Genomic DNA, 16,695 nt, shown 5'->3' on the forward strand with positions numbered 1-16,695 from the left:
CAAACTACACCAGCCATCCTACTGTTAGAGCTGGAATAATGCTGAGGCAGTATAGTGTACTACACTGGCCTTGCACATTGGGACCAGAGTTACCTCATGCTGCCCCACTCACATTGTGCCACCTCCAGCTCCACCTGAGCAGAGTCATAACACGTAAATTTGTCTTCAGCTGCTGTCTATGCTGAGAACTAGTGTATACCAGCTATCAACCAATTGTGGGTCACCCAGCCTCATCTGAAACTAAATGACACCTCCACTTGGAGCCTGTCTGTGGTCTGCTCATAGGCCTGATGTTCCCAGTGTCTGACCAGGTACCATCCTACTGGGCTCTCCTCCAGGCTGACATCAGTGGGCCTTTGGGTGTCTCCAAGGAGAACTGGATTCTCCATCTGTGCATAGGCATGAGTCACATCTGACCTAATGCCACTAGTTGTTGGTGTCCAGTGCTTATGTATCTCATTTTTGTTAGGAATGCCTAATACAACCATGCCCCACAGGCCACTAGTGCTGTGACTGTCAGCAATGCTGTGGGTCAGCATACAGTTTCATCATCACAGTATGGTGAGTGAGGATAAATTTTTTTCTTCCTTTTCATCTCTGAGAGTTGTAATCAAACACATAGCCTGGAAAAATGCTTTTAAAATGCGGATCATGAAAGTTGACTCAGGTATGTAGTTGAGTGAATTTAGAGGAAACACCAAAGATATGTATCCAGGCATGCACCCAGATAGGTGTACACAATGTAATTTGCTGGGGCATAGTGTCCCCTGTAATCTCTTATCACTTGTAATTTGTTTTAAATATAAAATGCCTGGGCATTATGTCAGGGAATGCAATGAGTGAGTAAGTGTGTGTGTGTGTGTGTGTGTGTGTGTGTGTGTGTGTGTGTGTGTGTGTGTGGTTGGTGATTAGATGTAAAGATTAAGTCATGTTGGAAAAGTTTCAGAGTAGTGTTAATATAAATGTTTCCCTATGTTTGTCCTGTTATACACTGAGGTGACAAAAAGCCATGAGATACTGATATGCACATATACAGCTGGTGGTGGTATCATGTACACAACGTATGAAAGGGCAGTTGTAATTTGTACTCAGGTGGTTCACATGAAAACATGTCCAATGTGATTATGGCTGCATGGCGGGAATTAACAGACTCCAAATGCAAAATGGTAGTCGGAGCTAGACACATGGGGCATTTCATTTTGGAAACCATTAAGGACTTCAGTATTCCAGGATTCAGAGCATCAAGAGTGTGCCGAGAATACTAAATTTCAGGCATTACTGCCCAACCCAGAGAATGCAGTGGTTGAAGACCTTCAGTTAATGACAAACAACAATGCAGTTTGTATATAGTTGTCAGTGCTAACAGACAAGCAGAACTGTATGAAATAAACACAGAAATCAATGTGGGAGGCATGATTAATGCATTTGTTATGACAGGGTGATGAAATTTGGGGTTAGTAGGTTTTGGCAGCAGATGACCAATCCAAGTGGTATTGCTAACAGCACGACATCACCTGTAGTGCCCTCCCTTGGCTCCTGACCATGTTGGTAGGACCCTAGGTGGCTTGGTCAGATGAGTCCCATTTCAGTTGGTAACAGCTGATGTTAGGGTTTGAGTGTGGTACAGACCCCAGAAATTCATGGATCCAAGTTATCAACAAGGCACTCTGCAAGCTGGTGAAGGCTGTATAATGGTGGGCTGTGTTCACATGGAATTGACTGGGTCCTCTATTACAACTACACTGATCAATGACTGGAAATTTTTATTTTCGCCTACATGAAAACCATTTGAAGCCATTCATGGACTTTCCTAACAATGATGGAATTTTTATGGATGACAGTGCACCATGTCATCAGGCCACAGTTGTGAACAATCGGTTTGAAGAATATCCAAGACAATTTGAGTGAATGATTTGGCCACCCAGATTGCCCATAATGGGTCATAATCAAGATGTCAGTTTATGCACAAAATCTTGCACTGGCAACACTTTCGATATTATGGATGGCTATAGAGACATCATGGCTCACCATTTCTGAAGGGTACTTGCAGTGACTTGTGGAGTCCACACTACATCGAGTTGCTGCACTATACCTGGCAAAAGGAGATCTGACATGATATTAGGAGATATTCCATGATTTTTATCACCTCAGTGTATTATATCCTAGTCATAAGCTTTACAGTGAATATATTAGGGGAATAGGTAATTATCATTCCAGAACAGGTTCAGTCATCGCTGGATCAAGTGAATCAAATGAGCCCATATAATATTTGGACTTCCATGGTCAATTAGACACTTTGAAAGAGAACAGATCATTGTTCAGTTTGTCAGTACCAATCCTATATGGAAATACTTTCCTTGTTTTGGGTAAGGCAGAAGAGGATCTATTGGAGTTTGTGGAAATTTGATGACAGTTGTGAAGTTGTGTTGTTGGGCAGAAGGACAACTGTTACATATGGCAGAACTATGTTTGGTAGCAGATACAAAAACATACAAAATGTGCCATGAAGACTTAACAAATGCCAAATCATTTGAAGTGCTGAGAAAATGATGTTAAATGGTGTGGTGCAAAGACAGGGCAAATCCATCAAAAGTTTTGTGAACAGAATTAGGAAACTCAATATTAATACCTATTAGTTAATCAACAAAGATGAGATAAACAGGGTCCTCCTGCACAAAGCAGAGCAAAAGGTGCTAGACACATTGTTGTGGGGATTACCACCTGATGTATTAAGAAAAGTATCTGCAAAATTTCTGAAGAATTTAGCTGGAGCCATAGGGATGGCAACAGTTTTAGAAGAGATAGACATGGTAACCCAAGTTAGGGACAGAAGTACTTTTACCCCTGACATACAATATTCCTGTTGTGGACCTTTGGGCCATAGACACCAAGATTGACAACAGCCATAGTGTAGAAAATGCGGCAAAACATGGAATCAGGAATGAGATTGTAGGCAGGATAAGAAGGAACAGAGTGGAAGCACCCAAACTTCAAACAGTTATGGTGGCCCCAGGCCTGCTTAGAGGCATTCCCAGTGAATTTTAGCACAATTGAAAAATATTGAGAGGCATAATTTTTCTTAATTAGCTAAGCAGATGGAGTTGGAATAGAGGTTTTCATTGGACACAGGTGTGCACATATCTGTGGCTAGTTTGGACCTCACAGGAAAGAGGCAGTTAAATCCACCATGGTATAAGTTACGTGGAGTGGGGTGTAATGCCGTGCATTCACTTGGTTCAGCGATATTAAGTTTCCATCTGGGAGCAAAAAATTTCTGCGAATGTGCGGAAATTTTGTGTTGTGAGGCTGAAGATTACTGCCTGACCTTAAGGTTGGATTTCAAATATAAGTATCATGCTAAAATCGATCTTGGACAATGTGTATTGGAACTTGCTGGAACATTGTTTCATCTGGGGAAAACTGTTGTTACTGTGATTCTACCACAAGGCTCATTGCTCATGAAAGGTGAACCAATTGTGTTCAAGACTGCTAATGATAAGAAGGCTCTCATAAATCAGGAAGTTATCAGTGTGCTGAATGGGACTGTGAGTTGATGTTGACAACCTCATACTCCCAAAAGAGGAAAATGAAGTCATTCATCACCCTGCATCAAGCATTTGAAATGACCTCAATAGTAAATGTTGAGCTTCTGATGCAGACAATGATCATATGTCTGTCCTTTTTGGTGTGCACCACTTTCGCTACCAAAAGTCGTACCAGTTCCTAAAACTATGCACACATTGTTTTATGTGTTAAGGCCACAGAATTGATAGTCTATTGAGATTTTTTGGGTTTATTAAATTTATTTTGGGTGTATTTCATGTCAAGTACCATGCTAATGAGAATATGTTAAGTAGATGTTGTACAAATGATGATTTATTTATATTATTCATATTTTGGTAGGGAATATCAAATCTCTTGGAGTATAAGGGTGGTAATGCCACTGTATGGTTACAGATGGACAGTCAAGTGCTGTCTAATAGGTACATTGTTAATTTAGAGGTTATAATGTGTAGGCAAAGTCTTTATGTTGTAGGTTTATGAAGTACTGTAACTGCTTTTTTTGACATGGGACATTGGGATTGGAAGTAATGCACAGTTGACATGTAGTGCATCATTGTAGAGATTGGTACAGCTGAACTGTTTTTGTGTGGTGATCCATTCAGGATGGTGCAGACTGAAACATAAACATGTGAACAGAGTTGTTTCTCATAGCAGAAGGGTGCCCACAGGACGTCCTTGCACCACAACTTAATTTACGGGGGGCAGGTCCACACTGGGTATACTCAGCATATAATCCAGTGGTTTCATCATTAATTGCCATGAGAAAAGGCAATTTAATGGTACAGAGCACTTAGATCTATGACCGAGCTAGGTGGCGCAGTGGTTAGACACTGGACTCGCATTCGGGAGGACGACGGTTCAATCCCACGTCCGGCTATCCTGGTTTAGGTTTTCCATGATTTCCCTAAATTGCTCCAGGTAAATGCCGGGATGGTTCCTTTCAAAGGGCACGGCCGACTTCCTTCCCCGTCCTTCCCTAAACCTATAAGACCGATGACCTCGCTGTCTGGTCTCCTTCCCCAAACAACCCCCAACTTAGAGCTATGAGGCAACAGGCTCCTACTAGATGGTAGGAAGTTGGACATTTTGGAGCCAACTTTTGGCACATGTAGCCAGCACCACAGTTCTGAACCTAACACATTTGCTATCTTAGTTGCCTGATAAACTTTGACATATTACTAACTAAGAATTTGACCTACTTAACTGATATCTTGAATACCACTCTACACAGTTCTCTGGACAATCTTATAGCATCATAGAAAGGATGCATTAGCACTGAACAAGTGTTTCAACATATTTAACAGTACCGCAGTAGATACCACCACAAAATCATGGCGATCGGGATCTCATCTTTGAGTACCATCTCTGTTCTGGTTCTTACTTGTGCAGCTTGCATCAATCTACAGCAGAAAACCACCCACTCGCCCTGACTCCCACACCAGTGCATACCAACTAAGTGGGTCACCCCTACACTTAAACTAGTCTTAAATACAGGTTGATTATAATTAAAGTTAAAGTTGTAAAACGCTGTAGAAATAACATCACTGATCAGAATGGTGTCAAATTACAACACAATAGCATTGGAGAATGGGGGAAACGTATGGCAGAAGAAAAAAAAAGTAGTGTGAAAATTGATCAATAGATGGTGCTGTATGTGTCAGAATATGTAAGTGAAAACAACTGTCATGTGCACGACCCATTGAACATGGTATAGACATGCCGGGTACACGGGTTTTCCTCCTTTTGCATCTGCGTTGTTTGCCAGTCTCAATGCAGGATCACGCTCTGCTTGTAAAGCTGTATCACAACAATGATGACTGTGCAGATGTCACTCTGCAGAAGTTTCAGACACTGAAGGGTTTGAAAAAAGGCATTGGTCTGATGATTGCTGTGGATCTGGAGAAAATGATTTGGAAATTCGAAAAGATGGGTTCTTTTGGTGTGCAACCTGGTAAAGGGAGAAAAGGAATTGATTCAATGTCAGTGAAAGCAGTCACCACAGCAATGCAGGAGGAGATGAGTGGTGGTGTGCAAATTTGTATTGCATGGAGAATTGCCCAAACATTGGACATACCAGTGAGCACAGTGAGTAAAATATTATGAAACATCCTTCTTTGCTATCCATTCAAAATTACCCATGTCCACAAGTTGTTTCCTGTTGACTTGCCAGCAAGAGAGACCTATGCCTTAGAATTTCTTACTCACATGGAACTGGACAATGATTGGCTGTGGAAGATTTTGTGGGCAGATGAAGCCCACTTCCATCTGACAGGAAATGTCAATGGGCAACAGAAAATCCGTACACAAATCAACCAGTACCACTTCATCCTGAAAAGGTCATTGTGTGGTGTAGGTTTATGGCATCATTTATCATAGAGCTATATTTTTTTGAAGAGACAGGTGCTTCTGGTCCTGTTACCTGTACCATAAGTGGTAAGCACTCAGAGTGTCTCTTGCATAACCACATCATTCCATCTCTTCAACATCATGGATGTGTGGATGGAATAATTTTTATGCAAGATGGCGTACTGCTGCACATTGTGAATCCAGTTAAGCAGCTGCTGAAGTCCCATTTCGAAAATGCTAGAATTGTCAGTCGCCATTACAGTTTGGCCGTCCCGATCACTTGGTCCGTGTGACTTCTGGCTGTGCAGCTATCTGAATGATGTTGTGTTCAGTATTCCAAATGCAAACTTAGCTGCATTGAAGGCACACATTGTGTAACACACTCTGAACATGACCCTGGAAACACTTTCCTCAGTTGTGGAACATACTATTTCTCAATTTCAACTTGTTGCAGAAAATGGTGGACAGCATATTGAACATGTTTTGCAACAGTCGCATGGATATTAATAATCCGATTTCATTTTGATTGATGCTTTTTATGTGAATTTTGGCCTCAGGACAATTAAAAACCAATGTGATTGACACTTTCTGTGCAGGTTTTGGCCTCAGGACAATTAAAAACTAATGTGAGTGATGCTTTTTTGAGGTTTTTGATCTCAGGACAATTGAAAACCGATTTTTCAGATCCAATGTGATATGACCTGCACATAAATGCACACTAAGTAGTACAGTTTGTTTAACATCATACGTATGCCTTAGGCACTGTTGTATGATTCATTTGTCATCTATACTCAACCACTATTAAAATATGATGCTTACAGCGGCATCTGTTGTTACATTTTGTAACTATTTAGTTTTCTTCTCCTGCCATACATGTCCCCCCCCCCCCCCCCCCCATCGATAATATTCAATTGCAATTTGACATCATTCTGACCAATGGTGTTATTTCTACAGTGGTTTGAAAGTTTATCTTTAATTATAATCACCCTATACAATAAATACACCAACCACTGTACATTGTGAGCTGGACTGGACTAGTGGAATGACATTAAGTGTGAAAAATGTAAATTGTAGTAGGAAGAAAAATGTAAAGATATACAATGTAACATCTAAGTAATTCACAGATTTGGCAAAAACCTAAGATTCAGTGCAATGAATCTTCTAAAGAGGGGACGAGTGCTTCACAGGCAGCCAGCTGGTTCCCCTGGCCTTGCGTTGTGAGGCTAGGAAGGCCAGCTGGCTGCGTGTGAGATTCCACTGTTGGGGCCAGAATAACACTGAGGTAGCATGGTGTAAGATACCATTTTAGTAACATAATCTCACAGGTTTGGCTCCTCTTCTATCTCATACTATTGTCTTTAAATTTCTGTTTATCAATCTGTTTTTGTTTTAACAGAGTGGTTACACATCTATAGAGACCCTGTACATTCAGTTAATTACAGTAATAATTTCTAATAGGGCATATCAGAAAATTTCTTAGAAACATTATTATTACCAGCTCAGTTACCAAAGAGAACCATGGAGTCGTTTATACTTGCAGGAATGCTTTAAAAGCATATCATGAAAATTGCTTAAGGATGAGTTATGAGCCACAATAAAGATTCTGCAGGAAAACGTTGGTTGGCACCTTTAGCTATTTAAAATATTTGAAGTGAACATTTTCGTATTTCATTATTCAGTTACACACTGTCAAAATTGTCATGTAGTCATTACCAGGTTCTTCAAAAAGCAGAGCTCTTCTTCAACTGACAGCTATTGGAATAGTGCTAAAACTGAAATGAATGTTCAATGAAGTTATATGGTGTCAGAGACTTTTTCAAGTCTCAAACATAATAAATTTGTTGCTTCAGTCTGCATATATACATTGCAGATGTTTAAGACTTGAAAAGATCATTGAGTCATATTCTTTCATTTGACTAAAACACTTATGTCTATGTTTTGGATATGATCCCCCATTTTTTTCAATGCTGAGATGCTATTCCAGAACATGGAGAGCCTCATTAATTCTGTTTGTGTGTAAGAGGGAATTTACAGTAGACTGAGGTGGCAGTGAGAATTTGGATTGAGGAGGGAGGCATGACAGGGTAATCTGTGTTGTTGTGTGAACCGCTGTGCCAAGGTGGCTTAGTGGTTAATGCACATGCCCAGTAACCAGGGGACCCAGGTTTGATTCCTGGCCTTGTTACAAATCTTCATTCACTGACTCAGTCTATATACATAAAACTATATCTTTATGGGACCAGTAAAGCATGTGAAGTTATTTCATTTCATTTGTATAAGTACCTGTACCTCAGTTTCACACTGGATCCCCCATGTACATTCAATTCTGAGATACTATCCCAGAACATGGAGACCCTCAGCAGTTCTGTTCATGTGTAAGGGGGAATTTACAGTAGACTGGGCAGGAGTGAGAATTTGGATAGAGGAAAGAGGTAATCTGTACATGTGTGTGAACTGCTGGGCTGAGATGTCTCAGTGGTTAACACCACTGCCTAGTAAGCACGAGACCTGGGCATCGGTCCCCAGCCTTGGTACAAACTTTCACTCATCACTTCAGTCTATTCACATACGTATCTGAATGAGACCAGTGAAATCTATGAAGTTGTGTTATTTAATTTATTATTGTTTTGACAGCATAAAATGAGATGAATGTTGCTATTTTTATTTACTGCATTATTATGGTGCCAAAGCTGTGTTGCAGAGAATATTCAATTTATTTCAATCAAATTGTGTACCTAGGGAGTATCACTTCAGTTGTGTGACTGGATCTATGATTTCCTCCCAGAAAGATTATAGCACATAGTAATCAACAAAAAATCATTGAGCAAAATGGAAGTTACACCCAGCACTCCCCAAGGAGGTGTTATGGGCCCTCTGCTGTTCCACACTGACATAAATGATTTAGGAGATAATCTGAGCAGTTCTCTCAGATTTTTTGCAGATGATTCTGCATTTGCCATTGAGTAAAGTCATTAGAAGATCAAAACCAATTGCAAAATGACTTACACATGATATCAGAATGGTGCAAAAAGTGATAATTGTCTCTCAGTAAGGAAAAGTGTGAGGTCATCCACATGAGCACAAAAAGAAATCCATTATATTTTGAGTCCATGATAAATCACATGAATCTAAAAGCTGTAAATTTGACAAAATACCTAGGAATTACAATCAATAACAAATTAAGCTGGAATGATCACACAGATAATGTTGTGGGGAATGCAAACCAAAGATTATATTTTATTGGCAGAACACTTAGAAGATACTACAAGTCTACTACAGAGACTGCCTACACTACGATTGTTCATTTTATGCTAGAGTATTGCTCTGCTGTATGGGATTCTTGCCAGATAAGATTGATGGAAGACACTGACATGGACAGTAATATTTTAAGTACCCATGCACCACAAATTTATCATCATATCATATATAATTCCCACCATCTCTATCATGGTCAACTGACCTGTCCTAGAATGGCCTTTCACCATACAAGGAAAAATGAGATGCATTTTAAACAATATGTTGCTTGCCTACCAGCATAAGATTATACCAGTGTTTGTCATTTGTCTGAGATTTCATCATATTTATTGTGACACGAGAAATGACAATGCTTTATTTGATACAGAATGCCCATCAAATGTGGAACAGTCATTACATATAATTGATGCGAGAGCATCTTGTTTTACGTTACAGGTAAGTAATGTCAAACAATTACTATTTTTCTCACTTTCTTTTATAAAAGGTAGTTACATTATATTGTGTTGGTGCACAAGTTCATGGCATTTTTGTTGTGCATATTGGTATTCTGGTTGTTGTGGGTTTATTTATTGAGTCTCATTTTTTTTGTGGTTCACTGTTGCTATTTGAGTTTACATATTGTCATCTCGATATAGTGAGTGGAGTTGTGAATGCTAGAAAATCGAGGGCCAAGTGGAGAACTCAGAACATTTTTGACATATCCTTCTGTTTGAGCTCAAAAGGGGGATGGCAGCAGTGGAGACAGCCAGAAACTTTTTCATCATGTATGGGGATAATGCCATTGGACAGAACATGACAAGAAAACGGTTTTCTCATTTCGAGGAGTATCGTATCAACATTAGTGACTATCCATATTCAGAAAGACCTTTGGGATTTGATGAAGACCATTAAAACTCATTAGTCCACAATGATCCACATCACTGTGTACAGGAACTGGCAAATGCGATAAACTCCACCAACATGTGGCATTTTCATGCAATGCAAAGATTCAAAAATTTGGTTTGTGGGTAGTGCATGCTCTAAGCCAAAATCACAAAAACAAGTGGGTGTTCATACGTGCATCAATTGGATTGTAAACAAGACTGACCATTCCTATCCTGTATCATTACTGGTGATGAGAATTGGTTATGCTAAAATAAGGAAAAGAACACTTCCCATAAAAAGACCCATGTTTACCCACAAAAGAATTTTGAGCATCTGGTGGAACAGCTGTTGTGTGATGTACTGTGAATTGCTTCCCCATCATGTAACCATCACTGCTGGGTTGGGAAGTCATACTGCGCCCATCTTATTTACCTAATCTTGTGCCCTCAGATTTCCATGTTTTCCACTCTCTTTGGAACAAGCATCAAGGAATTTCCTTTCCAAATGGAAACATGCTCCAAACATGGCTCAATGTGTTCTTCACCCCAAATCATGTGATTTCTAGTGATGGAATGAAAAGATTGCCCTAGAGTTGGCAGGTTGTTGTAAATAGTGAATGAGAATATATTATTGATGACTCAAGTCTCTATTGTATTTATCTGTAGTGTTTATTAAACTTATGGAAAAAGACTGTGGACTTCTGCATGAACTCAGTAGATGCACAGCAGAGTATATAGGATTCACTCATTGCTTTGGGCCACAGTGGTGGTGTAGATGTATTTCTTTCAGTGTTGTGTTGATTTAATACTCCTAATGATCTTCACTAAAAATTATGTTTTGAAATGGTGTGGTTTGTTTGTAACAATGCAGCACATAAAAAGACAACATTTCTGAACTACACATACTCCTGCAAGAAAATTACATCTTACATTTTATACAAGGGGTGTTCAATAAGTAACACAACACTTTTTTTTCTTAAAGCAGGTGGTTTTTATTCAGGATTTCAATACACCATAATATCCCCACTGGTGGCTAGAAAACCCTATTTTTCAACATAATCTCCACTCAACACAATGGCCTTATGCCACCTTATGGGAGGGCCTGTATGCCCACATGGTACCACTCTACTGGTCAGCATCAGAGCTAACATCTTGCTGGATCAGTAACCTCACAATCATCCACATACTGCTTTCTGCAGAGTGCATCCTTCATTGGGCTGAACTGATGGGAGTTGAGAGTTGCGAGATTGGGGCTGTAGGTTGGATGATGATGAACACTCAACTGGAATTTTGTTAGCAGGACCAACAGAGATGTCCTGTGGAACAGTGACGTGTTAGAGTGTGATCTGTCAGTCACCTCAAATGATAGTGTTCACATGTTCCAACAAAGCAGGAGCTACAGCTGTATGTAGCCAGCTGGCATACGGAAGATCTGACAGCTTTGTGACACGCTATTGTGATGATGACAGATAACTCACCCAACATCTCACCATGCTGTAGTTTCCTGACAGGTCTCCACAAACATTCTGCAACCGACTATAAATATCTGCAATACTCAGTTTTCTCACAAAAAGAAACTCAATGACAGCTCTCTGTTTTGAATGCACCATCATAATAGACAGCATTTTGAAAGCTATGTACAGCATCGCCACCTTTTGGGACTTCATGAAACTATAGGGGCTGAAGCAGAAATATTCCACACTGTCCCACAGCAAATTCTGCATTTTTTGAACCAAATTGGCTGAGAAAAATGTGTTGTATTACTAATTTAACTCCCCTCATAGATCAAATCCCGTAATATGTGGGGTGATTTAAGAGAAAAATCGCTACAGGATGAAGAACAAATAAGGCCTAATGATGATATGCCCACAAACACACAGTCACCATGTTAGAGGTCACTTTATTCATACCATGCTCAATTGAAGGTCTTGTGCAATGTGACCTAGAGGAGGTATTCAAAGTGACTCACACATCAAGATATCTACACACTTACTTAAATATACATCAGCCTGTATCTTAATTGTGTTACAGACTTTGTGTGAGCATGGTTTCATTGTCATCGCATTTCAAATGGACCCCAGATCCACAACATCTTTAACATAAAGATCTATCAAGTTAGATATCAATAGTATTCCACCCAGAGTCCATTGGAAACATGGTGATGTGCAAATCTACTATGAGTAGCAACAATTTCAGCTCATTTCTAAATGTAATTGCCAGCCACACCATACATTATTTGTTGTAAGTTGCCAACACTGCAAAACTTATAGGGGAATTTCCTAATGTTTTTTGAAGTAGTTGTAATAGCTTGATTAATTATAATATGTTTATATTGATTATCAATTAGAAAGTAATTAATGGATACCTTATTTATTTTGTAAGTCTGCACTTACAGTCATTCATTTCTTTTACAGTGTATTTACTTTTCTTATACTACTTTTGATATGAGCCATCTAGCATGAAGGTTGCTTTCTTCTTGGTGGACTATTGTTGTTTAATGTGGTGTAATTTCATGGTTCAGAATCAGAACCATAATTTTATTGTCTCATAATGTACAAGTTAAATTATTGATTTTATGTACAGGAGACTCGTTAGTTCTTTAGTGTCATGGTTTTGTTTGGTAGTTGCTGTGGACCAATAGGCTACAATACTACTGTTTAACAACAATAGAAGATGTTAAGAAAGTGAGATACAGTTTTACTAGTGATTGCAAAATTGGCCGACAGGAAAACAACACTCACTGAAGAATAAGGCAAGCTTATTTGTTTTCTTTTATATATGCTACCAAATAAAAAAAACATCAAGTAGGTTCTATGTGCAACATACGTAACAATGTAGGTATCAACCATCAGTGGTTGATATGAAAATAAAATGTTATCATTAAGATTCATTTACTTGTGAATAAATTACAAATTTATTTGCCACTGAGATACCAGGGGTGAGATTGGCTTTTTGAAACAACGCATCCAGTGGTATACAAGTGGGTGCCAGGCTTTGCACCATGCAGCCATCCATCCTGGTGAACCCTCATTTACAAAAATGTGGCAAAAATTATGTCTAGTGATACACTAAACCATTAAAAACAGCTTGAGGTTACCCAATAACTCCATAGCTTAACGGCTAAGGCTCATTATGTGTTCAATACAAACAAAAGGGTTATTTTTTAAAAATCCTTATCAACTTGATTGTGGTCTTTATTTTTAATCATTTCACTTGGTATTAAATGTATTTCTTTTCCAAAATTTCATTTCTGATTCTTGAGTGAATCATAACTTTATTATTTTACACAAATTTAATGAAGTGAATTTGTATAAAAATGTGACTGCAGTAAGGTAGCATTTATATTTTGCAATGCTGTGAAAAGAATTTACATTTTATATATTTGTATGATGATAACTGTCCAAGAAAAATGTACATATCATTTTGGAACCAAGGGCTTCTTTTCTGCATCTGATATGGGCCCCACACTGGTTTAATCTGGCAGTTATCTCAAGCAGAAGTAAAGAATAATGAAATCTGCTGATTGGGTTGGATATGCAGTTTATACATTTTACTGTCCAAATGATGCACTGTCAAGGGGCCTTCCTAGAGTAACACGAAACTTCACATGAGCTCAACCAACTATCAGCTACATGAACCTTTGCATCACCAACAGCACTTCTTTCAGCAAAGAAGGAAATATGTCCATTAGTCAGGGAATATAAAAGTAACATGTGATGAAATATAATATGGAGCTTAAGCTAGCCACAAGTGAAAGAACATCAGTGAATTATCCTTAGACTTGAACATCAATTAATTATCCTTAGACTTGAAGGTTACTGGTAATGAGCCTTGACTTAACAGTGTAAAAAGTAACATACATAACAGTACTTATCACCAATGGATTCTCCTTTATACTTTAAAATAACAGATTAATATTGAGAAGTGAGTTGTGAAGCATAAACTTGACAGTTAGATTTGCCTTTTGAATATATTTTGAACTTTACATAAGCACACACAATAACCTTTTTTGCATTTAAAGAATTACCACAAATTTACAGAAAGTTAATAGTTGTACTTTTTAATGCCTGTAATAAGCTTTGACTATACCAGAAGATGAATCATACCCACAGCACATGGTAACTTAGAAGGGTTTCACAGAAATAAGTACTGTAGCATACCTGATAATTCTGTTCCTACACTCCAGGTCACATGTTGAGTAATGACAATTAGTCATGATGTTTGTAGTATTGTAGTAGTTGTGTGGAAAAGAAGAGAAAACAGAGTGGAGAGAGTAAATTAGTAAAACAGTATTCCTCATATAGGGGAACATCAAAACATCAATTAGGACAATCCATTACACACTACATGTCTTAAAAAAATCCCATTGGGTGTTTGCTTTGTACAAAGTGCTAGCCAAAAATTTCTAGAATTTCGTAGCATAAATCATGAAACTTCCTGCACATCATAGTTCAGTCACCTTCAAATCAATTTTCCAATTGTTTGAGTCTGTGTATACAGAATATGACTTTAAGAAAGAAATATCAATTACATGGGGCTACATCTGGTGCCTATACTGGACCAAGATTGGTAGTAGCTTTATTCTTTTAGAGGAAGCCATCCCTTACATGATGATACGCACAGTTACTTTTTGATGCAGCATTTGATCTTTGTTTTTCCATCAGTCATTTGCACTGAAACATAAAGTAGTGTTTTTCCATCAGTCATTTGCACTGAAACATAAAGTAGATTTTCTCTGTGTGACAATGTAAGATAGTTGATTTGTTTCAAGATCTTAACATAAACCCATGATCTACTGGCAGTTATGGCTTTTTCCATGTTCAGAAATTATTTTATACAGGTCAATACCAACCTAGACCTGATATTCCAATCTCGTATAGTGTGCAGAAAGAATGAACACCTGTATCTTTCTGTACAAGCTATGATTTTCTTATTTTATAACATTTTTTTTATTTTATCACATTTAAGTGCCTGGCAGAGGGTTCATCAAACCACCTTCACAATTCTCTATTATTCCAATCTCGTATAGCAAGCGGAAAGAATGAACACCTGTATCTTTCCGTAGAAGCTCTGATTTTCTTGTTTTATCATGGTGATTGTTTCTTCCTATGATATTTGATTTTGCTCACATTTTTCATTATTAGTTCTCTATAACCAACTGACATATCTTGTTTGGAAGACTAACAAATTAACAAGCATTATGGACAGTTTTCCTCTAGTCACCACAATGAAGTTGATTATCTAAAGGCTAGCTCACCAAAAATCTTTCATATGTTTCAGATGCACTTTTCTACAGTTTAAAGTATAAGTGGGTTTCAAATGAAGACAAGAAAGATGAAAAAAAGTAAGTAAACTGTTTATTATTTCAAAAGTAACTGTTAATAAATTTATGGCACTCTGAGACTAGATCATCAGTGCCTTCACAGGTAAATGTTTGCAGTTGTGAAAGAACTTGCACTGCATCATGTGAAGCAAATCAAATGTCATGAATTACTTTCTTAAAGGCTCTAAAATTATGGAAATCAGGTTGGCAGAGATCAGGTCTGTATGGAGTAAGTGCTTTCAAGCGAATCTTCTGCAGCATATTCAAAACGACCTTGGAGACACATGGGCAGGCATTATCCTGCAACAGAATAATGTCATACATCAACATTCCTGGATGTTTGGACTTGATGGCATGATTCAGTTTTTCCAAAGACCAAGGAATGTTGATGGATGGCATCATTCTGTTGCAGGATAATGCCTGCCCATGTGTTGCCAAAGTTGTTTTGAATACGCTCCAGAAGTTTGACTGGAAAGTACTTACCTTCATACAGTCCTGAACTCTCCCTGATCTCTTCCCACCTGATTTCCATATTTTTGAAGCCCTGTAGAAAGATACTCATTACCACTGATTTGCTTTGCATGAAGCAGTGCACATCTCAGTACAATTATGGTTCTGTACACAATTTCAAACATTTTTCTGTGAAGGCATTGACAGTCTTGCCTCACAGTGTGATACATGTATTAACAGTTAATGGTAATAACCTTGAAATAATAAACAGTTTACTTACTTTTCTTCCACATGGCTCTTTTTAATGAAAAATCTCCTGCTTCTTTAAATCTATAACTTCAATATTTACCAAATTGGGCAAATTTGGAGTAATGAGATGTGCTAAAACTAATAAATGTGTGCCATCACAATGCAGTTCGTACTGCTACTTGAATGGGCAGACTATTCAGATTCTTGTCAATTTTTGGTAGGCTCCTTGTACATAGCAATTCTTGTCTACTGCATTTCTGTATGTTGTTGCTCACTGTACTGTAGTGTCCATAACTAGCAGTGGATAGAAAGTGCTATAATATATGCATTCCAAGCATCTATTCATACTAGCAGGGGTAACTACTTCAATAAACAAAGCTCTACATTTTTCAGTTGGATACACTTTAACAAGAGGAAACGTTTCACAGCATATAATGCTACTTAAAAATATAATAAACTTTTGAAAAGCACAGATAGATTTAGAACATCTATTTCTTGCAGGATAATAGGGCAGAGAGAGTGTTGTAGAAGTGTTATTTCAGTCCATGATAGATTACTGTTAAGATTTCTTTCTTAAATCATTAAGATATTACATATCTTTATATACTTACTTATTCAAATAACCCTTTATGAGAGTATAATAAA

At 38.2% G+C, this 16,695-nt stretch overlaps 1 protein-coding gene across 3 annotated transcripts in view; it reads right to left on the reverse strand.

The window, feature by feature from the left end:
* LOC126297832 (intermembrane lipid transfer protein VPS13A-like) overlaps positions 1–16,695 on the reverse strand; it is a 759,301-nt gene that overhangs the window by 59,027 nt on the left and 683,579 nt on the right. The window contains exon 60 of one of the 3 annotated variants that reach the window (XM_049989079.1): positions 14,189–14,203. The exons of the other annotated variants lie outside the window; for them this stretch is intronic. Within the exon in view, the coding sequence (XP_049845036.1) occupies positions 14,189–14,203 (15 nt within the window). The remainder of the gene's footprint in view (positions 1–14,188; positions 14,204–16,695) is intronic. 3 annotated transcript variants of the gene reach the window in all.

The sequence above is a fragment of the Schistocerca gregaria genome, chromosome X (assembly GCF_023897955.1).
Source record: "Schistocerca gregaria isolate iqSchGreg1 chromosome X, iqSchGreg1.2, whole genome shotgun sequence".
Lineage (NCBI taxonomy): Eukaryota > Metazoa > Arthropoda > Insecta > Orthoptera > Acrididae > Schistocerca > Schistocerca gregaria.